General features: G+C 42.9%; 3 protein-coding genes across 13 annotated transcripts in view; 2 read left to right on the top strand and 1 right to left on the bottom strand.

Moving 5' to 3' along the window:
* MYCBP2 (MYC binding protein 2) overlaps positions 1-4,214 on the top strand; it is a 150,440-nt gene extending 146,226 nt beyond the window's left edge. For all 9 annotated transcript variants that reach the window (XM_081949416.1, XM_081949417.1, XM_081949414.1 and 6 more), the window contains 4 exons: positions 321-530; positions 1,542-1,649; positions 1,851-2,016; positions 3,600-4,214. In XM_081949416.1, coding sequence (XP_081805542.1) covers positions 321-530; positions 1,542-1,649; positions 1,851-2,016; positions 3,600-3,715 — 600 coding nt within the window. In that variant the 3' untranslated portion in view covers positions 3,716-4,214. The remainder of the gene's footprint in view (positions 1-320; positions 531-1,541; positions 1,650-1,850; positions 2,017-3,599) is intronic.
* A 135-nt stretch (positions 4,215-4,349) lies between these two features.
* On the top strand, positions 4,350-17,130 carry FBXL3 (F-box and leucine rich repeat protein 3). 3 transcript variants are annotated; one of them, XM_081949437.1, is made up of 4 exons: positions 4,350-4,911; positions 12,129-12,251; positions 14,523-14,631; positions 15,798-17,130. In XM_081949437.1, the coding sequence occupies exons 1-4, from the start codon at positions 4,507-4,509 to the stop codon at positions 16,439-16,441; spliced, it is 1,281 nt and encodes a 426-aa protein (XP_081805563.1). In that variant the 5' UTR covers positions 4,350-4,506; the 3' UTR covers positions 16,442-17,130. The 3 variants fall into 3 exon arrangements, with proteins under 3 accessions (XP_081805563.1, XP_081805562.1, XP_081805564.1); XM_081949436.1 differs by having other exon boundaries at positions 14,460-14,631; XM_081949438.1 differs by lacking the exons at positions 4,350-4,911; positions 12,129-12,251 and adding an exon at positions 13,971-14,348 and having other exon boundaries at positions 14,460-14,631.
* A 2,218-nt stretch (positions 17,131-19,348) lies between these two features.
* CLN5 (CLN5 intracellular trafficking protein) lies at positions 19,349-24,461 on the bottom strand. The gene is made up of 4 exons (XM_081949440.1): positions 24,281-24,461; positions 24,005-24,170; positions 22,681-22,906; positions 19,349-20,951 (listed from the first exon to the last, which is right to left on the bottom strand). Exons 1-4 carry the CDS (start codon positions 24,409-24,411, stop codon positions 20,440-20,442), a joined length of 1,035 nt encoding a protein of 344 aa, XP_081805566.1. The 5' UTR covers positions 24,412-24,461; the 3' UTR covers positions 19,349-20,439.
* Positions 24,462-26,686: the final 2,225 nt, after the last annotated feature.

Below are 26,686 nucleotides of genomic sequence, written 5' to 3'. Positions count from 1 at the left end.
ATGCGTCCCATAGTTATGGGACTGCAATTTGTGATATTTTTTGCAAGTTTCAAAGGGGGGGAGGGAATGCCCATTAGGGAGTTTGCATGTGATTCACTTAACAATGGTCATAAATGAGTTACATTATGAGTGCCTCAATTTATGGCCATCAAAATTCCAGTCCTAATTGCTTTGGCCTGTGTTGTGTTTCCTCTTTACAGAAGAGCTGTTTACATGAACAGACTAGTTGTCACTTGTTTTACACCAAGCAAACTAGGATCTTTTTTTGCATAGTAAACCATGATTTGTGGCTTACTGCTTCTTTCTTTTTAACTCAACAGAACAAAATAAACCACGCGGTATTAAAGGACTTACTTGATCCAATCAAGGAACTTTATGAGGATGTGAAGAGGAAAGCCTTAATGAGGCTGGAATATGAAGGGCTGCACAAGAGTGAAGCCATCACAACACCTGGAGTTCGCTTTTATAATGACCCTGCTGGCTTTGCCATGAACAGATACGCATATTACGTTTGCTACAAATGCAAGAAGGTATGATCCAGATTCAGATGGAGGACATCTGGAGATGTGTGTTTCGGCATGATTGATAAATAGGGAGATGCCATTTCTTGACTATTTACCAAGCTCTATATTTTTAGATGATAACAGTATGATTGCTCTATATCCAAGCAAATTATACTTGACCACAAATGTTGTTGTTTTTTAATCACAATTTTTTTTGTACCAGATGTATTTTTCAAATCCAGCTTTCTCACAAAAATCGAAGGAGAGTTGAACTACAGTATCAGTGTTTTGGTAGTGATGCTTAGGCTAGATATTTAACAACCAAAATGGGGGTCACTGATTTCTCAACTTTCAGTTTACAAACTCTTGCTTTCAAGAATCTCTTTTTTCTTTCCTCTATTATTTTCTAAATTTAATTGCATCTTCTTACAAATGGCCTTTCTTACCCTCTTCCTTTATTCAGTGTCTTTTCAGTTCCTAAGGCCTTTTGCTCTTTTCTTTTCTCCAGATGCTTTCAGCTAGCCTAGTAGCTTCAGCTGCCCTAGTAGCTCCACCCAAGACTGTCCCTTAGCAGACTTTACGGTGGTTAATCCAGTTACTCCCAGAAGCTTTGCTGCCACAGAAACACATATACTTGGAATACATGTGGAATTAGGACATTTTTTCAAATGGCTATATCCTAATGCCCTTTCTATTATTTAATTCACATGTTTCACATGTAATAGGTATAACTTTCCATTACTACCAATGTTGAAAGTATTTGCTTCAAAAGCATGACACCTTTGTAGTTCATTACCAGCCCAATTTCATAAGAGATCCGTTCCAAACGGAGTTTGAAACAAAAAAGTATTTTTGTATTGGGTCCTAATGAAAGCCCTTCATTCGTACTGCCCTTGCTTTGTTTTTCTTCCCTAAAGCGGAGAAAAGCTGGAAACACAAAATGCAAGACATCGCAGGAGGCCTGTTACTGTTTCACTGATGTTTCTGGAAGTTGGTGTGATGGTACTCAGCGTTTCTTCTTGGTTTTTCTTTCTCCAGGCTTACTTTGGTGGAGAAGCCCGTTGTGATGCTGAAGCTGGACAAGGAGATGATTATGACCCCAGGGAACTCATCTGCGGCGCCTGTTCTGATGTATCAAGAGCTCAGGTAGTGAAGCATTTTCCTTCTGCCATTTTGGGGGCATGTTCAATAGGTCAGGGGGTTCCCAACTTTGGCAACGTGTGGACTTCAACTCCCAGAATTCCCCAGCCAGCATTGCATGCATCTTCATAGATCTTAAATCAAGAATCACTGTTTACTCTCTTCAGCTTAAGCTGTGTTTTTTTTCCTTCCCCCCTCCCCCAACAGATGTGCCCCAAACATGGTACAGATTTTCTAGAATACAAATGCCGCTACTGTTGTTCAGTGGCTGTTTTCTTTTGCTTCGGGACCACCCATTTTTGCAACGCTTGTCACGATGATTTCCAGAGAATGACAAGTGTTCCGAAAGAGGAACTTCCTCACTGCCCTGCAGGTAATGTTTTAAAGTGCAGTTGAATTATATTTCTGGGTGGTTGGTGAGTTCCCTGTGATCACTGTCAGTTACAGTGGTGTTCTTCCAGATGAGGTTTAGAAACTTCAAAATAAACTTAGATTAATTTTGCCTAAGAATTTCCAATGCAGGTCACGATAGATTAGTTACATTCAGCTGTGCATGTGAAAGTTCATACAATGTGAGAAGAAAAAAATATTAATAGGCTTATGAAGCAAAGTCAGTTGCAATTATCTAGCTGTTCCACGGCATTAAAGGGCTCGTTTTGTGGTTTATGTGGTGAAACCACACCAGGCCATACAGAACTAGGGGAAAATATGATTAAATCCCAGGCAAACATGCAAACAGGTAGCCCTCCACTTACAATCACAAATTATGTTGCAAAGGGGGACATTTGTTGTGTTGTGCCCCATTTTATAACCTTTCTTGCCACAGTTAAGTGAATCATTGCAGTTGTTTAGTAACAAGGCTATTAAATGAATGTGGCTTCCCCATTAACTTTGCTTAACAGAAGGTTGCAAAAAATGATCTCAGGACACGGCAACCGTCATAAATATGAGTCGGTTGCCAAGCAAATGAATTTCGATCATGTGACCATGGGAATGCCAGAAAGGTCATGTGAAAAATAGTCAGAAGTCACTTTTTTCCCCAGTGCTGCTGATAACTTCGAACAGTCACTGAAGAACTGTGGTTAAGTCAATGACTAACTGTATTAGGAGGGACTCAGTTAGGGACTCAGCCGTTAGGATCACACAACGGAATAGCCCTTTATTTTTATTATTATTTATAAAATGTATTGGCTACCCATCTTACCACAGGGTAACTTTGGGCGGCTTATAATAATCATAAATAATAGCTGTCATTTAGAATAATTAATCTCAGGGATGTGGTGGCTCAGTGGCTAAGATGCTGGGTTTGTCGATCAGAAGGCCAGCAGTTCAAATCCCTAGCGCTGCATAACGGAGTGAGCTCCCGCTCCTTGTCCCAGCTTCTACCAACCTAGCAGTTCGAAAGCATGTAAAAATGTAAGTAGAAAAATAGGGACCACCTTTGGTGGGAAGGTCACAGCGTTCCATGCGCTTTCGGCATTTAGTGATGCCGGCCACATGACCACGGAGACATCTTCGGATAGCACTGGCTTTGAAACGGAGATGAGCACCGCCCCCTAGAGTCGGGAACAAGTAGCACATATCTGCGAGGGGAACCTTTACCTTTATAATTATTAATAATTATATTATTGTATTATAAATTATACAAACTTGAATATCGAAATACAATTTATAAATACATAAAAATAAATATAAAAACATGTTATACATAATAAACCTAAATAATAATTAACTTTAGAGAAAGAAAATAATCCTTAGGTCCAGGGAACCCTCGCATGGATTATTTCTCTTCACTCTTGACATACTTTTCCCCTCCCGGCTTGTCAAAAAGGGATTTTTCGGGGCGCAGCTGGTTTGGGCCAGAGGGAAGATGCCCTGCGTTGCCCCCACACGGGGACGGGGCAGAACCCAGATGGGACCCCGGGGTTTGACGGCCGGCCTTGCCTTCTCTTGCAGGTCCCAAGAGCAAGCAGCTGGAAGGGGCCGAGTGTCCGCTCCACGTCGTCCATCCTCCCACGGGCGAGGAGTTCGCGCTGGGCTGCGGCGTCTGCAGAAACGCGCACACTTTCTAGCCGCCTCTGAGGCCAACGTCGGAACCCAGGCCGGGGATCATTTGGCCGGCACGGCGCCCGGGGCCGGGCTCGCCTCAGGCGCTTTGCATGCGGCCGCGCTGCGCATCGCCCCCTCGAGCCTCGCCGAGCAGGGACTCCGGAGGCCGCTGACTTCGCCTCTTCCTCCTCCTCCTCCTCCTGAATGCCGGACAGTGGCTGCCGCGGGAGGCCGATAAACAGCGGGTGGGGGTGGGGCGTCCTCGATGTAACCAGTCTCGAACCGCGTTGTATAGATTTATATATATACATATCTATATATATAACTATATATATATATAGCCGTGTCCCATGTCTGTCCCGCCTCAGAAGTCTTGGATTGTACAACGGCGGCTTCCAATTTTTTTGTGGGGCTCCGGGGGCGCCGTCTTGGCCGAAGTGCACTTCTGAAAGGCGCCTCCCCTCCCAGCAGCGCCGCCGAAGGGAATGTAGCCTCAATAAAGCCACGCGGGGCCTTTTCCTACCGGAGACTCCTGAGGAGAATTCTTGTCAGGGGAAAAGAGGGAGGGAAGGCAATGGACGGGCCTGGGTCGCGCATGCGCCGCGCCGCCTTCCGCCATCCTGGCCGGCGCGAAGTAAACAAGGCGGCAAACGCGGTCGGGAACTCTTAAGGAGGCGGGTGGGAGGCTCGCAGCCCGCGGCGGCCTGGTTGAGGGAAACGCGGCACCCCATTCGTCTTACGTGGAGCGCGGGAAGAGGAGGAGGCTGCGGGGCCTAGATTAAGGCCGTCGCTTGGGGAGGAGAGGGACGTTGCCATGGCGACTAGGGAAAGGGGGGGCGGCGGCGGCGCTCGAGGCCTTTCCTCAGGCCGCCGCTGTCGCCGAGACCACCCCGGCAGCATGAAGCAGGCGCCGGCGGCGGTGGTAGCAGAGCGAACGTGCGACCCCGGAAGCGAAGGCAAGCGACGGGATCTTCCCAGGCCGGATTGGGTCTCCCTGCTGCCGGAGTTGCTGCTGCGCGTCTTCCAGCACCTGCCGCTGCTGGACCGCGCGCGGGCCTCGCAGGTCTGCCGCCGCTGGCAGCGGGTTTTCCACCTGCCGGAGCTCTGGCGCCGCTTCGAGTTCGAGCTGGGCCAGCCCGGCGCCAGAGCCACCCACCCGGAGCTCATCAAGCAGATCCTCAAGCGACACGCCGGGCACCTGCAGTACGTCAGCTTCAAGGTGAGCGAGAGCCAGGATGGCCGGGCGCCCCAGCGGCGGCTGCTGCTGCTGCTGCTGCTTCCTGGGCCAAGGGATTCGGGTCGCCTGAATGCGAGCCCAAATGTGGGAGGGGGGTTTCCTGTCTAGTCTAAAGAAAAGAAGGTTCAGGGGGGACATGAAAACAGTATTCCAATATTTGGTGGACTGCCATAAAGAATAGGAAGGGGGGGTCAAGCTATTTTCCAAAGCACCAGAAGGCAGGACAAAAAACAATGGATGGAAACTTAACCAAGGAGAGAAGCAACCTAGAACTAAGGAGAAATTTCCAAATAATGAGGACAATTAACCGGTGGAACTACTTGCCTCCAGAAGTTACAGGTGCTTCATCACTGGAGGAGTTTAAGAAGAGACTAGGCAGCCACCTTGCCTCAAATGGTATAGGGTCTCCTGCTCCAGCAGTGGGTTGGACTGGAAGACCTCCAAGGTCCCTTCCAGCTCTTGTTATTCTGAAGTATCCTGTTGTAGTCAGTAGGGATTATGTCCTCTAAAAGCCTCTCGTTTCTGCACTCCCGTCTCACCAATTCGGAGAGGTTTCCACGTTTCGCCACCATGCTCTGTGGATGAATTGTTTTCTTCTCTGAATCTCAGCGTTGCCCTGGTTGAATTGCCTTGCCACTGAATTGAACAATACATCTTCCAAATCCAGTTCAATCAAAATCTGGGTTGATTTGCGGAAATCAGTGTCTGCTGAGTTCCGACAGCAGAGGGCAGAAAATGTCAGCAGAGGGAAAAGGGGATTTTGCTCACTGGAGGCAATAGATAGTTCCCACTGAATGGGAGGCCCTGAGAGAAGGAGGGTGCTTTTCAACCTGTAGTCAGCATGTCTTCTCCCCGTTAAAAATGGGGTAGCACCCCAAGGTTTTTGCCCAGATACCAGCCATGCACTAGTATCTTTCTCAGTTGGAGTTTCCTTTGGAGCCTGGCTTTTCCCTCAGTTGGAGTTGGGAGTCTGGCTGGCTTTTCCCCAACTCCCTTCAGCCCTACTGAAGTCCTGCCTGTGACGGAGGGCACAGGTAGAGAGAGAGGATTGAAGGAGAATTGCAGGAGAAAGAAATAATAGAATGGGGAGAAGTAGAAGGAGTTACTGGTGGACGAAGAGCAGATGAATTCAATCTCAGTGGATTAAATATAAAAAACTTGCTCACAGAACTAGAGGAGTGACAGGCCCTCACAGGGTATTTATCTTCAGATAAAAACAGAAGATAACCTGTTTTTAGGGATGATGCTGATGACCATAGTAGGGAAACTTCAAATTCCTGGGCAGTTGAAGAGAGGCTGAAATAAATATAGATTGACAGCAGGTGAAATTGGTGCTCCTGAGATGTTTTGAAGACTACAAATAGTGATGTGACGGAGTAAGAATGGTAGTTTCTGAGGAAGGATTAACAGATTGAACAAAATCTGTAAAATAACATGCAGGCTAAAGAGAGACAGGATAGAGGGAACTCCCAAGCAAGCCGGCTACGAGAGGCAAAACATGAGGTGGGGTGTTCCACAGAGTACTTGAGGAGAAAGGAATCAGTCAGTGGGACCGTGCAATCAGGTTAACCAGGGTTAAAGGCTTTGCCTGCTTAGCCACTCATTCCCCTGAAGTTGAATAATCCATGGTGATGTAGGCATCTGTCAATAATAATATTATTTGCACAATCTAGTAAGATACATGAAAAGCTTAATGAGGCCATGGCTCATTAGCTAAAAGCAAAAGGTCACGTGAGGTTTAACAAAGTTGAAACCTGGACTTGCAATGTTCTGATTTTTAGGAAAGTGGATTTGAAAGTCTGACAAACTTTCAATTCCAGCTTCTTCCAATCAGGATGTATAGTTATAGTGCATTTGGATGGCATAGAATCATCTCGGGTGTCCAACTCAGATAAATAAAGACCCCTTGGTAGGGAGAAAAGACCTTTGCTAAACCTTTCCACAGCAGAGTATGCCATGCCAACCAGTATCTTTTCCTAGAAAACCTGGTCTAATCTGCCTCTTTTGTTGAGGGAGTCGCTCTCTTCCTTTGATAGTTAAAGGAGCAGACACAGAAAAATGGCAGCAAGCAAGACAGGGCGAGGGCCACTTTTGTGGTTAACACAAATGGCAAAAATAGCTGACAACAATTGAATGTTTTATTAGTTCCGCCCACACACTGATCACTCACCTTGGGAGTGCTTACACAAATTTTGTGTTAACGGATGTGAAGTGTTGTCCTTGACTAATAATTGTTGTTACAAATCTTTTGACACGTGATGGATTATCATTGAACTCAGTGAATTCTGTATGGGTCCATTGTTTTATTTGAGTTTATTTAAGTTGCATTTGTATTGATTTTTTTAAGGGATAATACGCTAAAATATGAAAAATACCTTATTTGCAGGACTATTTTGACCCTGACATGAAAACATTTTAAATCCAAAAGCTGGAACTTAAAAAAATAAAATGTTCAACACTATGATGCTGTTGTGGTGCTCAGTGGTTTGGCCACACCTGGAATACTGGCATCTGGAATACTGGCCTTGGGATAGCCTAGGGCTCAACATATGCTCTCTCAGGGGACAATTTGGAACACCTTGCTAAGAAGGGAGCAGAACCACCTCTAAATATATTGGACCTTCCCTCATGGAATTATAAGAGGCTGGCAGAGTAGCTGGTTGGGAAATTAATGAACTGACCAGTTCGGGAGTTCAACCATTTAATCTGAGATGAATAGGGATTCTTTGAAATTCTGAGGTTTCAACTTGATCCCTCCACTTTGTGGAGAAACACTGAAGCCTACTTGGTCATGTTCTGAAGCATCAAGAGAGGGAGGGCTACGTTTTTCATCCTATGCCTGGTGTCTGTGTGTGGATTTTTTGATTGGCTAAGAATGCTCAGCTCCATCTTTAAAATTTCCCAGCAGCTGCAAGGAAGAGGCTTGAAATTGTGCTGGCAAAATATTTATCCTTGCAGATTGATTGCAGCAGGATGATGTACATTTCTACAGGTAGAAAAGAAATTCCCCAGCCCTGGTTTGTCAGTTGATGGCACATTTTTTATAATCCAATAAAGATTTGTGTAAAAAAAGGATATGGCAAGAAAGGATAGTTTAAGGAAGGATGGGTTGGGGTGGATAGGAAAGAAATAGAATAAGGGAATGGAATGGAATAGAGTAAAAAAATTTGGGTTGCAAATTATTTTTAAGCTCTAATTGTATCGTAGCCATCTGTATTTTGGTGTTCTGTGGTGTATGTTAACCACTTCATTTAAAACAAAATGATTACTCAACCTTTTAATTTTTTATAATCTTAATTATACTGTATGTTGTGAGTCATAATTTCAAAAAAGAAACTGATACAGTAGATCAAGAGCACAATAGGTAGTTATTAAATTATTTTTACATTTATGCTGAACCTGAGGAGGGATGTTGAATATTTGCCTCAGTGGATATTTCCTCTGGGTGTGAAGGAGACATCTACACAGTGGATAAGTCTTTTATGTTTTCCAGGACAATAGAAGACATGTTTTTACTTCATCTAATCCCAATTCCTTCCCATTTCTATCATGGTAAAGGCTTAAGGAGATAAAATAACTATAGAGCTGCTCATAAGTCTAATTTTTTTTGAAAAAAAGATGAAAACAGGACAAAGGGCCTCAGAACCTGACACAAAAATGCCATTTCCCTCTCTCCCAAAAATATGTTTTCCAAAGGATGGGTGCTTCCTTCTAGTCAAACAGGAAGTTGTCTTCTGGTGTTTCTTTTCTGGTTGGGGCAGTATAGTTGCTTGTACCAAATTCAGTAATTACATGAGTTCATTCCAGTTGAAGAACATTTATGCCAGATGGTATGTGGAGAAACCACCAGCTGTGAAATTTCTGAGGACAGCCTCAGCAAACACCTAGGAATCCATTTTCTAACACAGGGGTGTCAAACTCACAGCATCATGGCGATGTCATGTGATGTATCAGGATGTTTTCCCCCTTCGCTAAACCAGGCAGGGCCAGCACATGGCACAACTGACCCATGGGCCGCGAGTTTGACACCCCTGTTCTAACACCTTTTACTAGCAGAAGGTTTTTGCAAGACGGGCAGTAGTCAGAAGATTGATGTAATTAAGCCAGACAGCTGTTAAAGCTCATAAGCCAGAAAGTAGCAGGCTCTAAGCAGCATACTAGAGTAGAGTTAGACATCTTGGGCCCTAAGGAGGTTGGGTGAAAAGTGACAAAAATTCTAAATGGAAATGTGAAGCGCCATATGAATAGCCAGTCTGTGCCATGGGTTTTCCAGGAAGGTTTTGGACAGAAGGAGGAAGGAATAAATTGCATTACATGAATTGTATTCATGTATTACATGAAAATGTGAGTTTAGTATGTGAATGAGCTCTAATGATAGACCACAGTCAGCTTGTTTTGTAATTTCCACCTGAGAAAAAAAGGGGTTGATGCCCCCCCAAAAACCCAACCCTTCTTGGTAGTAATGTTGAGGAGATTAAATATGAAGATTCTGATGGAGGCATCTCAGGTTTTTGAGAGTCATTTGTAGACTCCAGATAAGGAGCCAGAGAATAGCAGCACTATTTGACAGGATTACTCCTCAGACACAAATGTGGAGGTGAAATATACTTTTCCCCCACTCTAATCAGATCTGAGAACATGGCTTCAAGACACATTAGGCCTCTAGCCCATCCTCTTGTCTGTATACTCTTTTCTTGCATCAGCTTGATATGTAGATTACTTTCCGGACAAAGGAATGCTGAAATGGCAATCTTAATACTCTAGTGATATGTAAATCTCCTGTTTGGAAGCTAGGTGGATCCAAATATGGGATTGAAAGTGTGAGAACAGATTTGGAAGGATTGGTAGGAAGGTTGTTGCATTCTGGATAACTGGAATTTCCATATCTAATAAGAAATCAAGATCTGGTTGCATTTTGAATTAACTCCTGGAATGTTCTGATACCCTGATATAAGGGTAAATTTCCAGCTAAAGAAGGGAAGCTCCCAAATGCTCTTTTAGAATTTTCAAACCTAGCAAATGGCAAGTTGCTCTTCTGAGCCTTTTCTTCCTGTAGTAGCCAAACAACGTGGACAGGATGATATTCCAGAAGGCAAGAACTGCTGAGATGGTTGGATCTGCTTTCCCACCTGCTTTGATTTTGGTGTAGACAATCCTGCAGTTGTTTTTGTTTTAAACAATGACCTGATATGAAAGAAGAGCTACAGGGATGAATGTGTAAACTTGGTGAAGGTTAATGCCCATTGAGGAGAGCGCTGAGTGGAAGGAACAGATTTTCTTCCTAGTCAATTGCCTGCTGATGGATAATGATGGATCAGACTTAAACACTGCTCACATGCAAAGCACACCTAACCTTTAAAATGTCTGAAGTTTCTGTATGAGGAAAAACCCTGAAGCCTCAAAGGATCTTGCAGATCCAAAAAATAAATAAATAAAGCAGTAGAGAAGTTCAATTCCACTTTGCATGAAGGCATAGAAATGAGTCAGGGAGAAGCTTGTAGAGATTCTCAAGTCACCCAGGTCATCCTTCTATATCCCCCACTATCCTGTCAGAACCGAAGAAACTTCTTGGATGAGAAGCAAAATGTCTTCAAAGAAAAAACAAGGAAGTCCGCTTGCCTCCCGAAGAAGCACCTTTGGAGACAGTCAGGGAGAAAATAAGATAAGGTGAGGAGTCCTTGGTGCTCTCTGAGCTTGCTTGTTTTCATTACCCAAACTAGGTGACATCATCACTGCTAGACCAGCACAGTGACTACACTGATGATGTTGCCTAGTTTGGGTAATGAAACGTCTGCGAGAAAAAAAAGCAGCTCAGGGAGGACCAAGGGCCCCTCATTTTAACCCCCAGCTATGAATATTTCCTTTATTTAAAAATAATAATAAAGTGCTGGGAAGTGTGTATTCTACTTCCCTAGCAACAGAGACATTTCCCCATTTGTGTCAAATGAATGCCTATCTATTTTTTTGGTTCTTCGACAAGTGTGTCCTTTTTTGGAGAACATAACTGTCTTTCACATTGAAGTTCAAATCAGGATTGCCAACAGGAAATTAAAGTTGTTCATTGTTTGAGCTTGGAGAACATACACACACATGCACACACACCCAAACACACAAATCATAGCTCGCCAACATAACTGAATAACCGAAGAAGGCAAAGCAAAGGAAAAATAAGCGGCACAATCTTGATTAATGATTTATGACGGCGTATAAACCAAGTTCCTGTTTTGTTTCCCCATAGAGCTGGTTGTTGTTCTGTACAACAAGTCACATTTTGACCTAAAAGCATTGATAGCCAGCTCTACGTTTACTTCTTGAGAGCTCAGTATGTGAGTTCTATTATTAATGCATCCTTGTGAATTATTCTCCATGCACATGGGTACACACATACACCACAACAATTCAGAGAGGACTTGGCATACTCAGGAACAGAGATGGTTGGAAAACAAAGCAAAATACAGCATAATGGAGAACACCTGCTTGGAGTGAGTTACTGCCTGCAAGGATGGTGCTTTTTTTGTTTGCTTGCTTGTTATAAACAGGAAGACAATCTGTGGCATTTTGTTGCAGATTCTGCTCCTGGTGATAAGTAATGCAGCATCCTTTGTCCGAATGTTTCACATTCAGTATTACCTAAAATGGGGTTTTTTTTCATCCAGTGGCTCATAGCAGGAACAACATCAGCATTCTTCTTTTTAGTATATTTTCGGAGTTGAAATACTTTTCAGTCAACAGCAAAGTACAAGTAATCCTCGACTTACAACGCTTCATTTAGTGACCATTCAAAGTTACAACAGGGACTGAAAAAAGAGACTTATGACCATTTTTCATACTTATGACCGTGGCAGCATCCCATGATCACGTAATCAAAATTTAGTTGTTTGGAAACTGACTTGTATTCATGACGGTTGCAGTGTCCCCGGGGTCAAGTGATCCCCTTTTGCGACCTTCCGACAAGCAAAGTCAGTAGGGGAGCCATATTCACTTAACAACTGTGTCACTAAGCTAACAGCTGCGGTGATTTGAGTTAACAGCTGTGGCAAGAATGGACATAAAGTGGGGCAAAATTCACTTAACAAATGTTTCCTTTAGCGACCAAAATGTTGGCCTCAATTGTGGTCGTAAATCGAGGATTACCTGTAGATAGTGTTTGAAGGGACTGTTTACCCACTGACTCTTGTTGGGTTTTTCCCCCCACTCAGGTGGATAGCAGCAAGGAATCGGCTGAGGCTGCTTGTGATATCTTATCCCAGCTTGTGAATTGTTCTTTAAAGACCCTCGGACTGATTTCCACTGCTCGACCGAGTTTCATGGATTTACCAAAGGTACTGAGCAGATTTTTAATCCGGTGTGGTTGGTTACCAGCAAGTCTGAAACAAATCGTGACCATGCTGTCGTGATCAAGCTTTCTTTTCCAGGCACACAGAGAAGGAGGGAGAGCCACGTTAGTCCATGCTGGCAAAAAATAATAATAATCAGATGATGTCGGTAGCCCCTTTTCCAACTAAAACGCATCCTTCAGTTTGTATCAAAAGTCAGTGCTATCAGTTCCAACAGAAGCTCTGACTCCACCATTGCTTTGTTGTTAGTTGTGAAGTTGTGTCCGACCCATTGCGACCCCATGGACAACATTCCTCCAGGCCTTCCTGTCCTCTACTATCCCCACGAGGCCATTAAAACTCACTCCTACTGTTTCGGTGACTCCATCCAGCCACCTCATTCCCTTTCTTCTTTTGCCCTCAGTCTTTCCCAGCATCAGGCTCTTCTCCAGTGAGTCCTTCCTTCTCATTAGGTGGCCAAAGTATTTGAGTGAATTTGCTAGTGAAACTTAAAGAGAAACCATCCAGATCTTCCCGGAAAAAAACTTGAGAATGCAACAACTCTATTTGTCTTGAAGATTGGATTTATAACCTGCTTGTATATATAAAAAAAGGGACCCTCAAGGCAGTTTATAATTTTAAAAAAAGACAAGAATGTAGAAATCGCAAAATGAATACAATTCAAATTGAAACTCCCCAATAAAACCACTTGTTAAAGTAATGAACGGTCAAGGTCTGTGAAAGGATGTTGAGTTTTTAACTACCTTCTAAACACCGTGAGAGGAAGAGACTGATGTGTGGTTTGAAATCTGGAAGCCATGCAGGAAAAGCCTGTTTTCCATTTACCTGGGAGTTGAGCTCCAGGTTGCAGTGGCACCTTCAGAAGGGCGTTTCCTGCCAAGCAGGGTTATTGTGTGAGATCACAGCGGGAGGGGCAGTCTCACTCCGAGCCGTTTAGGGCCTTTAAGGTCAATACCAAAACCAAGTTGTGTTCAACAGACCTTTTAGATCATTCAGTACAAGTTAGTCCTTGACTTATGACCACAATGGAGCCCCAAAATTCTGTCACTGAGAGAGACTTTTTATGACCTTTCTGGCCACAATTGCAGTTGTTAGGTTAATAACACAATTGTTAAGCAAATCTGGCTTCTCCATTGATTTTGCTTGTCAGGTCAGAAAAGAGAATCACGGAACCCCAGGACTACGGTTTGCCCAGCATCTGAATTTTGATCACGGGCCATGAAGATGCTGCCACACTCATAAGTGTGAAAAAATGGCGATAAGTCACCTTTTTCAGTGCCGTTGTAACTTTGAATGGTCACTAAAATACTGTTGTAAGTCGAGGACTACCTGAACAGGCAGAGAATAGCCAAATTGCCGTATTTTTTCTGACCCTTTTCAACTAAAGAGCACTGACGTAGTTGAGAGAGGTTGTAACTAAGGCCTGCAAAACTATTGCTCAGGAGCAGTCAAGTGGGCAGTGCCACAAGTGGTGCCCGTCCTCACCACTGCTGCCACCCAAAGATACTGTGCCAACTGGGGATCTTGCTCCTCCTGGGGAGGTCAGCCCCATCCAGAGAAGCTTCCCCTTTATCCCACTTTTCTCTTCCTCCGCAGCACTTCTGTTTGCCTGGATTTAATTTCAATGGATTCTCCCTTATCAAGCCTATTATTAAAATAATTGGGCAGGGCTCCTTTGAAGATGGAAGGTGGGGAGTGAAGTCCTCCTCCCAAGCTCTGAATGGTTTTACTTGTATGTGAGCTCAGAAGAGTCCAGCTCTGAGCTACAGCCTGGATAAGAACTGTGGTTTTATGGCACCACCTTCTGGGCGCACACCCTGGCAGGAAGGCCTGGTGCAGCTGCAAAAGAATCCACCCCGGCCTGCTCCTTTCAGCAAGAGCCCACAATCTGCCCTTTTGGCAGCTACCCAGAAAACCCTCTGGCTTCTGGGATGGGTGACCAGGGTGGTCTCATTTATTCTGCCCCAGGATAATTTCACATCCTTCCCCCCTCTCCCCTCCCCCCAATACCAATCTAATCAGCAAACCCAGAAATGTTTTTGGTTCACAATATATTATTTTGAGAAGCTGAAAAATATGTTGGTACGTCAAGTTTTTTGGAGTTTGCTGTTTATTTTCTGTGGATAAACTTCAGTTTAGAATGGGATTATTACATTCCGTTTCTTGATTTCAATGTTTCCTCCCTTTTTACAGTCACACTTCGTGTCAGCCCTAACTGTGGTGTTTGTAAACTCCAAATCCCTTTCTTCACTCAAGATAGACGATACGCCAGTAGACGATCCATCTCTCAAGGTGTTGGTGGCTAACAACAGTGATACCCTAAGACTCTTAAAAATGAGCAGCTGTCCCCATGTTTCTCCAGCAGGTAAGTTTGTTTGGGGGATATTTTTGTACAATGAATGTTTTGAATTAGCATTTATACCCAACCTATATCAGAAATTTCCAAAAATTCAGGATGATCTGTACAAATTTGTTGTTGCGGGAGGGGAAAAAGGAGGAAGGAATGTGTTCACCACCTTGAGTTATTTATAAAAATAACCACCTTGAGTTATTTATAAAAAATAATAATAAAGGCAGACAATAAATAAATAATAACATAAAATAAGCACCTCAGCAGCAGTTCTTTTGAAATTGGATGAAACAGTGAAATCTTTGTTTTGTTCTTTTTTTTTTTCAACCCGTTGCCAAAATGCACCTCTTGTGCAGTTTATTTCTGCCAGGCCTCTTCCTGCTTTAGTCACTTCCACCACACGTGATTCCTGCCACTGGCAAAACATTTTCCTGAATAATATGCTGCATATTTTAAAAAATGACCTAATAGCTTCTGGCAAAGGAGGAATGGTTATTTTATTATTCTAGAAGCAGGTGGAGGTTCTTTAATTGTGGGTAGTCCTTGACTTATGACAATTGAGACAACATTTCTGTTGCTAAGCAAGACAGTTGTTAAGTGAGTTTTGCCACATTTTATGACCTTTCTTGCCACAGTTGTTAAGTAAATTATCGTAGTTGTTAAGCTAATACTATGGTGGTTAAGTGAATCTGGCTTCCCCGTTGACTTTGCTTGTCAGAAGGTCGTAAAAGAGAATCACATGATCCAGGGACACCCCAACAGTCATAAATACATGCCAGATGCCAAGTGACCAAATTCTGATCATGTGACCACAGGGATGCTGCAATGGTCATCAGTGTAAAAAGAGGTTGGTTATAAGTCACTTTTTCCAGTGCTGTTGTAACTTTGAAAAGTCACCAAACAAATGGTTGTAAGTCAAGGACTGCCTCTAATGAATCATAGGAAAGTGTATTCAACTTGAAGAAATTTTACTGCATGATTAAAATCTAGATCTATTAGCAGGTTTAATTTCCAGATTAAAATTCCAAGTCAGCTTTGTTATCACCAGTGAGGAAATGCTTTATTCCTCAGCCTGATTCTTATTTCTAAACTATTCAAAGTTGTTTGTTTTTGCATTTACTGTAGTGCATGTGTTTCTATTCTATGACAGGCCGAAGGTGAATTCATATTGTGTTTTCTAGGAATCCTTTGTGTAGCTGACCAGTGCCACGGCTTACGAGAGCTGGCCTTGAACTACCACTTGTTAAGCGATGAGCTCCTTCTTGCTCTGTCGTCTGAAAAACATGTCCGATTGGAACATTTGCGCATTGACGTCGTCAGTGAGAACCCGGGACAGACGCACTTTCACACTCTGGAGAAAAGCAGTTGGGATGCTTTCCTCAGACATTCCCCTAAAGTGAATTTGGTTATGTACTTTTTCTTGTACGAAGAAGAATTTGATCCCTTCTTCCGATACGAAACTCCGGTCACCCATCTTTATTTTGGGAGATCGGTCAGTAAAGAAGTCCTCGGACGGGTTGGAATGACGTGTCCGCGACTGGTTGAACTGGTGGTGTGCGCCAACGGGCTACGGCCCCTGGATGAAGAGTTGATCCGCATTGCTGAGCGTTGTAAGAACCTGTCGGCCATTGGCCTCGGAGAATGTGAGGTGTCCTGCAGTGCCTTTGTGGAGTTTGTGAAAATGTGTGGTGGCCGCTTGTCTCAGCTGTCGATCAAGGAAGAGGTCTTGATCCCCGATCAGAAGTACAGCTTGGAGCAGATTCATTGGGAAGTGTCCAAGCATCTCGGGAGAGTTTGGTTTCCAGACATGATGCCCACCTGGTAGAGCTATTGGGGACAAGCCCTTAATTTGGGCCAGCCTTGTGGAAGCTTCATCATAAGAAGCTTCTTTGTGATCTTAGGATCTCTCAAGCACTGTAGAAAATCAGTCTACTCCTTAGTGCTGGTTTCTAAAATCTGGGTTTAAAAAGTAACCAGAGATGAACGAAACGTGTTCATATAACTTTATCATTGGCCTATTTTTGTCCCAACAAGATGGATGCTACTATATGTAGACGTTGACATGTGTTTACATATTCAGAGGCTGCAGTTCCCAAATCTTGTTCTGTTAAATTACAGTATTTTAGCTTGCCTCTTGGAAATATTACTGCAACTGACTTTGTAAAGGAGCATATATCGCTTTAATGACGTAATCCGGGAAGCTGCAGGCATTAACCCAGGATGTATAACAATGAATTGCTTCAAGATTTATAATTCTAGATCCCAAACCATAACTGTGGGTCGTTTGGTGTTTCCGTAACATTATATAGAGCCCTGGGACATGGTAGCTGGGGTATCTTTGTGTGTGAAAAATTAAGTATTTGCTGCTTATTAAACCTCTCCAGAAAATCTAGTGGTGTGTAAATTATTAGCAGTGTATTTCTTTTTTTTTTGTTTCCTCTCTAGAGTTTTTTTAAATGAAAATGTAATAATCATAGGGCAATAAGATCTATAATAAACATGTTTTAAAATATTGCTGAAGCCCAGTAAGCAAAAATAGTTAATGGGAGCTATAGTCTGTATTTTGGTTTTTTTTAAAAGTGTGTGCTAATTATTTTGGAGCATTGACTTTTTAAGATGCACTATACGAGTTTTCTAAGAATGGAAGCCATTTGTGAAGGTCTTCGAGTAAATCCTATGACTTCCACAGGTTGAAAGGCAACGAAAATACGAGAAGTTGCTAGTAATCAGCTTGGGCCCTCAGTGACTCTAATAGACCATTGAATGGAAAACGGTGTGACTCCACACACTCAAAATGGTCTGATTTCAGGCACTGACACTTTTGCCAGTCAACTTAAGGTCAATTTGGAGGTGTTGCAACGACAAAAAAGAATGGCTTTTCAGGTGCAAAAGCATCCCTCTATACCTTAAATCCCATTTCAAAAATCTCACACCATTAACAGATCAGCTGTTCCTTCCCACCACACCCTTCATTTGTAGCCTGTGTCTAAAAGAAACTTCATAGCAGTCACCTTCACGATGACACGGAGAAAGAGAAGTAACAGGCTAAGCAAGTGAATGGGTTTAGCAGGTTTTAAGGTTTTACCCTTCTGTATTAAACAACTTTGTTAAAATGGTTAGGATTCAAACAGAGCCGGATGACTTGTTTCTCTGCAGCTGATGAGTATTTTTTGGCAACTTTCTGTACAGGTATTGCAAAAAGGACCAGCTTTCCCAATTATTATGTATTTTAATCCTTTGGTAATTAGAAAATCAACCATTCAGTGTTATTCTGTGAAAGGTGTAAATACTTAACTGCAAATGTCTAATTCGACTTGATTGAAGGGATTGAGCTTAGAACATGTAAGCAGAATTTTGTCAAGGTATGTGAATGATGTCCATTTAGGAGCTAAATTTGATTGGAATTTAATGTAGTGTTGTGTGTCTTTATGATCTGACCACGTACTTAGTTCTAGTTGGTTGATAGTTTTTAAAGAAGACAAAAATAAGTTTGCTTGTTTCCATACGTTGATGTGATTCTTCTTTTTGCCTGTCTTTCTATACATATTTTGACAGCTTAAGAGGAGGAGCGTGAAAAACTGGGGAAGGCTTAAACTGAATTGCCTCACACCCCGCAACAGCTTTTCTGAGAAGTGAATATCCTTCAACACTATTGGCATTGCTTACCTTTGTAAACATGAGAAGGCTAAAAAATTTGTTTCCCGTCTAAGTTCCCCTTGTGAGCAAGCATCCAAGAGAGGGTAGGGTTTATTTAGCATTACGGAACAGGGTTCAAGATGAGGGATATGAGTGGACCTGAGAACTGCTTAGAAATTGATAGGACAATCTCTGCTTGAAGCAGGTCTCTTCAAGGAGAGTTGGCTGAGCAGCTGATCCCACGGGTACCGGGGTGGAGGTAGAGGTATTTTTTTGCAGCTGCACAAAAAATGCAAAATGAGAAATTTCCCAGCAAAGACCATACGCTTGGGTCAGTTTGTAAACATGATTACATACTTTTGAGTTTTTGTCATCAAGACATTTTGCCTCATGGGAAGATTCTCTGGCTAGAAATTCTACCACACTGAAACCGAGGAAAAGGCAACCTATGAATGCAAGAGGAAGTCACCAAAACACTCATTTCCTAATCATACAGGAAAGTGTTTCCTCTTTCCAACGCAAAAAGGCTAAGCAAACAAATGAAGACCCTTTAGAAGCAGGGGGTCTTAAAAAGAGCCATGGTGGCACAATGATTAGAATGCAGTATATTGCAGGTTACCTCTGCCCTCTGCCAGGAGTTCAATCCTGACCGGCTCAAGGTGGACTCAGCCTTCCATCTTTCCGAGCTCAGTTAAAATGGGGACCCAGATTGTTGAGGGCAATAGGCTGGCTATGTAAACTGCTTAGAGAGGGCTATGAAGTGGGATATAAGCCTAAGGGTCATTGGTATTAAAATGGAATCTCATAATGGGTAAAACTGCTTTAGTTCATTTTATCTAGCTTCAGAGGAAAAAAATGGATTCTTAGCAAAAACCAGAAAACAAAGCAACTCCCAGGCATTATAAAGCTGCCCAAAGTCGCAGTATCAGTGAGATGAGCGGCATAGAAATTTAATAAAATTTTGCATCTCCTTTCGAACCAGACTAGAATCTGATGGGGGGAGATTAACTTCCAATTATTTTTTAACTCCCAAACACATTTAGCAGAGGCTTTTGTAATCATAAACACTAGTATATCAAAGATAGAAACCAAAAAGTATCTTGAAGCCATTTATTTTTCACAAAGAACAATTTAATCTCTGTGGGCTACCAGTCTGCGCAAAGTAGTCCTTGCTTAGCAACAGCCTTGTTTAGAGACCATTTGTAATTATGATGATGATGAAAAAGTAACTCTACAACCAATCCTCACATTTATAACCTCTTTGTTGTGGCCCGCCAGCTGCCACAGGATTGCTGTGCTGAGCTTGCTAAGTTTGGATCTCAGGTTCAAGAAAAGGCTGGATTGCCATCAGTCGCAAATGGGGTAGGGTCTCCTGCTTGGGCGGGGGTTGGACTAGATGACCTACAGGGTCCCTTCCAACTCTGTTGTTCTGGTCTGTTCTTAGATAGGATGTGGGAGGAGGAACACTTAATGCAGTTGTTAATCCGTACCAAATATTGATGTATGGCTACAGAGGCACGTGCCAAAGTTTACAATCCTCTGTGTACCCATCTAGGGAAATGGATAACTGCTGATCAACTGAATATCAAGTGTTGAAAACCTGTGTACCATTCTCTGCATTCCTGAAAACCACATGCGGTCATTCAGGCATGAATTTTATTTAAGACGTTACAGGATCAATCTTTCGGTCTTCTCCTGCAGGAGTTTACTAGCTTACTTTCTGTGGGGTCCTCAGTGCTCTCTGGCCTTGGTGGTTTTCTTGCAGACTGTTTCAATACCAAGCTAGGTAACATCATCAGTGCTCGCTTACTTTCATCTGACAAATTGCCCACTGCTAACAGGTTCGAGGCACCTTTGTTTTGGATCCATCCAGCGTTCTACAAACTTTCAGCATTTGCCATTCAAGACATTCATCAAGGAAGAGAAATGCACAACTTAATCTGACGTTCCCCGACCTCCATTAGACTACAATTACAATCATCCACAGCCACTCATCCTTGTGATCCTACCGCACCGCTATCCGCCAAAGCGTGATTCCACTGAAACAGACTGTAATAGAGGTGAATTAAAGACCCGGTTAAAACCATCCTGCTCCTTAATACTGCCACAAAGCCAGAATTTGGCGAGACCGACACCATCTTACAAAGGGACTCTAGCCCACCAAGAGTGGCTTAAAACGGGCAAGAATTACGCATCGAATTTGGTAGCATTTGAGTTAGGCAACGGGATTTCTTCATACGCTATTTTCAGATAGGGGTATTTCATGGGCAAAAACCAATATTCCAGATTGTAAAACAAGTAAAACCGATGATCCAGAACGACCACCTCGAGTATCTTCAATAGGTTAAGGAAGAACTCCTTCACCGAGTGATACGGTTTGAAGGGCAAGTAGAAGTTCCTAATCGCTAACGCCATGGATTTGTTCCCCAGCGGCCCAAAGAGAGTTGTCTCATTGCCCAGGCAAACAGGCTCTCCGCTGAAGAGAGTAATGGTTGTGTAATTTGTTTGGATCTCCTTGAAAACAGCCCCCAGCTCAGCCAGCTTCTGGTAGGTCCGTAGTACAAATTTGGAGCACTCGTAAGCTTCAAACCAGACCTGGGAATTTTTTTCTGGGCTGCTTTTGACCATCCAGGTCTCATAGTAAATGCCAGTTTCATTGTCGTATTTCACCCATTTTGCCATTTGATTGAAGATAGCTCCTAAAAAAGGGGGGCAAAACACCATTGTATTTTAGAAACTTTCTTGCACAACTGCAGATTCTATTCTCCAAAATAATTCTACATATAGTTCTACATTTAGGCAAGAAAAACGAAATGCACAGGTACAGTATAGGTGATACATTGCTCAACAGTAGTAACTGTGAAAGGGATCTTGGAGTCCTAGTGGACAACCATTTAAATATGAGCCAGCAGTGTGCAGCAGCTGCCAAAAAAGCCAACACAGTCCTAGGCTGCATCAACAGAGGGATAGAATCAACATCACGTGAAGTGTTAATACCACTTTATAATGCCTTGGTAAGGCCACCCTTGGAATACTGCATTTAGTTTTGGTCGCCACGATGTAAAAAAGATGTGGAGACTCTAAAAAGAGTGCAGAGAAGAGCAACAAAGAGGATTAGAGGACTGGAGGCTAAAACATATGAAGAACGGTTGCAGGAACTGGGTATGTCTAGTTTAATGAAAAGAGGGACTAGGGGAGACATGATAGCAGTCTTCCAATATCTCAGGGGCTGTCACAAAGAAGAGGGAGTCAAACCATTCTCCAAAGCACCTGAGGGTAGAACAAGAAGCAATGGGTGGAAACTAATCAAGGAGAGAAGCAACTTAGAAGTAAGGAGAAATTTCCTGACAGAACAATGAATCAGTGGAACAGCTTGCCTCCAGAAGTTGTGAATGCCCCAACACTGGAAGTCTTTAAGAAGATGTTGGATAGCCATTTGCCTGAAACAGTATAGGGTTTCCTGCCTAGGCATGGGGTTGGACTAGAAGACCTCCAAGGTCCCTTCCAACTCTGCTATTGTATAGAATAATCCAATTTAGGAGGTGGTAGAAAGATGTACAATTTTTGCTGTTTTGCAGCATCGGATTTTATTTTTGGTAATTCACCTGGCATCATCGTGAAAGCCTTACATGTTTGTTTATAAAGTCCAGAACCTCATGATTTACAAGTGGGCCTTGACTTGCAACAGTTCGTTTAGCGACTTTTCAAAGTTACAGCATTGAAAAATGTGACATGATCATTTTTCACACTTATGACCGTTGCATCATCCCTATGGTCACGTGATCAAAATTCAGATGCTTGGCAACTGACTCACATTTATGACTGTTGCTGTGTCCCAAGGTCATGCGATCCCCTTTTGCGACCTTCTGACCAGCAAAGTCAAATGGGGAAACCAGATTCACTTAACAACCATGCTATGAATTTAACAACTGTGGCAGGAAAAGTAAAATTGGGCAAAACTCACTCGTCTCACTTAGCAACAGCTATTTTGGGCTCAATTGAGGTCCTAAATCAAGGACTGCCTGTATACCACCCAGATCCGCTGGCAAAAATGGGCAAGGATGGATGGATGGATGGATGATAGGTAGATAGTTAGATGGTAGGTAGGTAGATAGACAGACAGAGAGACAGACAGACAGACGTAGGTAGGTAGGTAGGTAGGTAGGTAGGTAGGTATAGATAGATGATAGATAGATAGATAGATAGATAGATAGATAGATAGATAGATAGATAGATAGATAGATAGATAGATAGATAGATGCTTAATGTTTTATGATGTTCTTGAGGCTACTCCAGGAAAGAATAGAAAGAATTGATTTAGCCGTTGGAGTCAAGGCTATTTTTATAGTGGGTGGGTGGGTGGACAGAGTTTAGAACATGAGAAGCAGGTAGCCACTCATATATCTACAATGAGTTACACCTATTTACCTGAAATTGTAGTCACCTGGACCAGGGTGCCATTTTCCTTCCAGTGAGCATCCTCAATCCCTTCATAGAAACAGGCCGCCCCCTGGTTGCACCAGAAAGGGGCGGGGTCCTCAGGCCGCAGGTGTGGGAAGGTGCAGTTGCCAAGCTGGAACAACTCGTACCACTCCATTGTGTAGTTCTTCCCAGTCAAGGCGCTTCTGAAGCCCACAGCATCGTGCATAATTTTCTGGGAAAGAAAACGAACAAGTTACAGAGGCGCTAACTAAGCTAAGTTTTACACACACACACACCCTGCCCAAACTCAGGAAAAAGCAAAACAGGCAAATATTCTACCCGGGTTTTTAAAAGCTGCAAGGTTCCCACCAACTCAATTTAGCACAATCTGTTCTTTGGTTTCTAAGAAAAAAAAAACCATAGTTCTCCGGGTTGTTGTTGTGGGTCAAAAGAGGAGGAAGGAAGATGCCTTGGATATGTTCACCGCCTTGAGTTCTTTCTAAAAATAATACAGGCGGGATCCATATTAGGCAAATCAATAAATCATCCTCTGTTTGAAAACATTTGTTTCCAACCTTCCAAATGTCCATTTGAAAAAGAGGCATCTTCGTTTTCGTGCTGAAATTTGCTCTTTCAAAATAAATAAATAATAGAACTTGCAACCTAGAACTAAGGAGAAATTTCCTGACCGTTGAGAACAATTAACCAGTGGAACAACTTGCCTCCAGAAGTTGTGGGTGCTCCAAAAGAGTGGTGTAGGATTTCCTGCCTAAGTGGGTGGGTGGGTTTGAACTAGAAGACCTCCAAAGTCCCTTCCAACTCTGCTATTCTACTCTACTCTTACTCCTATTCTTACTCCTATTCTTACTCCTACTCATTTCCAATCACGAATAGAATGGAATAGAATAACAGAGTTGGAAGGGACCTTAAAGGTCTTCTAGACCAACCCCCTGCTCAGCCAGGGAGTTCCCTACACCATTTCAGACAAACGGTTATCCCAACATCTTCTTTAAAACTTCCAGTGTTGGAGAATTCACAACTTCTGGAGGAAAGTTGTTCCACTGGTTGTTCTAACTCTCAGGAAATTTCTCCTCAATACTAAGTTGCTTCTCTCCTTGATTAGTTTCCACCACAAAGCCAATAATGGTACTCTTAACTCCTAACTCTTAACTCCAACTCCATTCTATTCTCGGGGCTCCTTCGATAGCAACCGGGCAAAGCCTCCGCGGTAGTCCTGGGCCTCCCGGGGAAAGGTGGAACTCCCAACCCAATCAACCTCGAGTTTTTTACTCCGGGGTGAGCGCGGAGGGGCAGGAGGAAACGGTCCTACCAGGTGGCCCAGAAGCCCCCCGTACTTGAACTCCCAGACCGGCGCCTGCAAACGATACACGGCCAGGACGTCCGTCTCCCGCATCTCCGGCAAGGCAGAGCCGCTGGGGCAGAAGGTGTACCGCGCCTGGCAGAAGGGATCCGGCCGGGGACGGCCATCGAAGCGCCTGCGGGACGAGAGAGAAGGCGTAACCTCTCCAAGCCCGGCCGGCCGAAGGGCTTCCCCGCTCTGCCTCCCTCCAACCGAGCCCTGCACCGCTTCCGCTCCGAGACTCGCCTGTATGGAACCGGCCAGCGGCCCTGGCCCTCGCACACCTTCGCCCGGCCGCCCAGCGGTAGCAGCAGCAGCACCAGCAACGGCGGCAGGAGCAGCAGCGGCAGCAACCGGGGCGCCGTCCGCTGCGCCATCCCGGGCGCCCAGGAGACTGAAACCGCTCCGGCTTGCGCGGCGGCTCCAGAGCGTGCGCGCTCCCGCCGTCAGCTGAGCCGGGTCCCGGGGAGGCACATGACAGGGGATTGGGCGGGGACGAGCCTCGCCGTCCCGGAGATCAGCTGGGCTGGGGAAAGATTTCTTTGCAGGCTGCGCCAGCTGGGAACGAGGCTAAAACGTAGGGAATAGAATGGAGTGGGAGTAGGATCGTTTTATTGGGCGTGTGTGGTTGGAAATGAGTGGAGTAGAGTAAGAGTTGAGTAGCTTTATTGATCATGTGTGATTGGAAATGAGTGGAGTAGAATAGGAGTAGAATACCTTTATTGGCCATCTGTGATTAGAAATGAGCGGAGTAGAATAGGAGTAGAGTACCTTTATTGGCCATTTGTGAGTAGAAATGAGTGGAATAGAATAGGAGTAGAGTACCTTTATTGGCCATGTGTGATTAGTAATGAGTGGAGTAGAATAGGAGTAAAGTACCTTTATTGGCAGTGTGGGATTGGACTTGAGTAGAGTAGAATAGGAGTAGAATAGCTTTATTGGCCATGTGCAGAAATGCTGGTGAGAAATAATCTACCTGGGTTAGAAAACAAACTAGGTTTTTCTTCCATGTTGAGCTTTAGGTAGCTTGGATTTATTGCTGCAGAAGCATCTGGACTAAATAATATTGTTTAACCTTTCTATTCCTCTTTAAAGGGAATGGATATGGATTTTATATATAAATTTTATATATATTTTATATATAAATTTTATATATAAATAAACAATATATATATTGTTATATATATTGTTATACACACACATACACACGTTATATTTGTGCTGATAAATAAATATAAATATGAACTGACAAATATAAATATACACACACACACACACATATATACAGACACACACAGACACACAAACACACACTTTAGCTAGTTGGATTAAATTCAGTAAATAGACAAGTTCTGTGGGAAATCAAACAAATTCCACGAGCTTCATGTCCATTTCCCCTAAAGCAGCGATGGCTAACCTTTTCGTCGCTGCGTGCCAAAAGCGCAATAATGCAAGGCACATGCGACACACACAGCCCGCTCGCCCCCCCGTTCATGTGCATGACCTCCCCCATTTGTGCCCTGCATACACGCATGACTCCCCATGCTTTCCCGCCTCCATGCATGCACACGCATCTCCTGCATGCCCCACACACATGTGCAGCAAAGACCCGAAAACCAGCTGACCCGCAGGAGGCACTCGTGTATGCATAGTGGAGCTGACCTGGGGCGACAGCTTGCATGTCCTCAGAGAGGGCACCTATGTGCCACCTGTGGCACATGTGCCACACGTTTGCTATCACGGCCCTAGAGCATGTTGTTTTGTTTTATTTTATTTTATTTATTTTATTTATTTTATTTATTTTATTTATTTTATTTTATTTATTTTATTTATTTTATTTATTTTATTTATTTTATTATTTATTTTATTTATTTTATTTATTTCATTTATTTCATTTATTTCATTTATTTCATTTATTTCATTTATTTTATTATTTATTTTATTTAATCTATTTATTTTATTTAATCTATTTATTTATTTATTATTTTATTTATTTATTTATTTATTATTTTATTTAATCTATTTATTTATTATTTTATTTGTTTGTTTGTTTTGTTTTGTTTTAATATATTGTTTTGTATTCTATTCTATTCTATTCTATTCTATTCTATTCTATTTATTTATGGATGGATGGCTTCATGCCTGTTTCCCCCAGAGCATGTTATTTTGTTTGTTTCATTCATTTATTCATTCATTCATTCATTCAGTCATTCATGTCCCACCTTAATCAGTTGTACAATAAACTCAAGGAGGCAATGTATCCAATAGACCTTCCTCCTCTTCCTCCTATTTGCCCCCTAACCACAACCCTGTCCGTGGATTGGACTCAGAGAGAGTGACTGGCCCAAAGCCACCCAACTGACTTTCAGGGGTCTGTTAAACTCGGGGTCTGTTGCTTTCTAGAACGGGCTTATAGAAAGAGCTCAGAAATAAATGAGAAGAATCCAGATGAAAGTGGTTCTTCGTACAGGATATTTTTTTTAAAAGCCGCCATTCTTTTTTTAAAAATAGTTTTTATTGAATATTTTCAAGTTTTTTAAAAAAACAACTAAAAAAAGGAAAAGGAAAAAAAACCAAGAAAAAATACAAACGCAAATACAAACAGATAAAAACCCAAACAACTTAACAATACAATATAATTTTACAGCTTCC

Source organism: Natrix helvetica (genome assembly GCF_964273705.1).
Source record: "Natrix helvetica genome assembly, chromosome: 3".
NCBI lineage: Eukaryota > Metazoa > Chordata > Lepidosauria > Squamata > Natricidae > Natrix > Natrix helvetica.
Note: the sequence above shows the minus strand (reverse complement) of the source record. Positions and strands in the feature narration are given on the sequence as shown.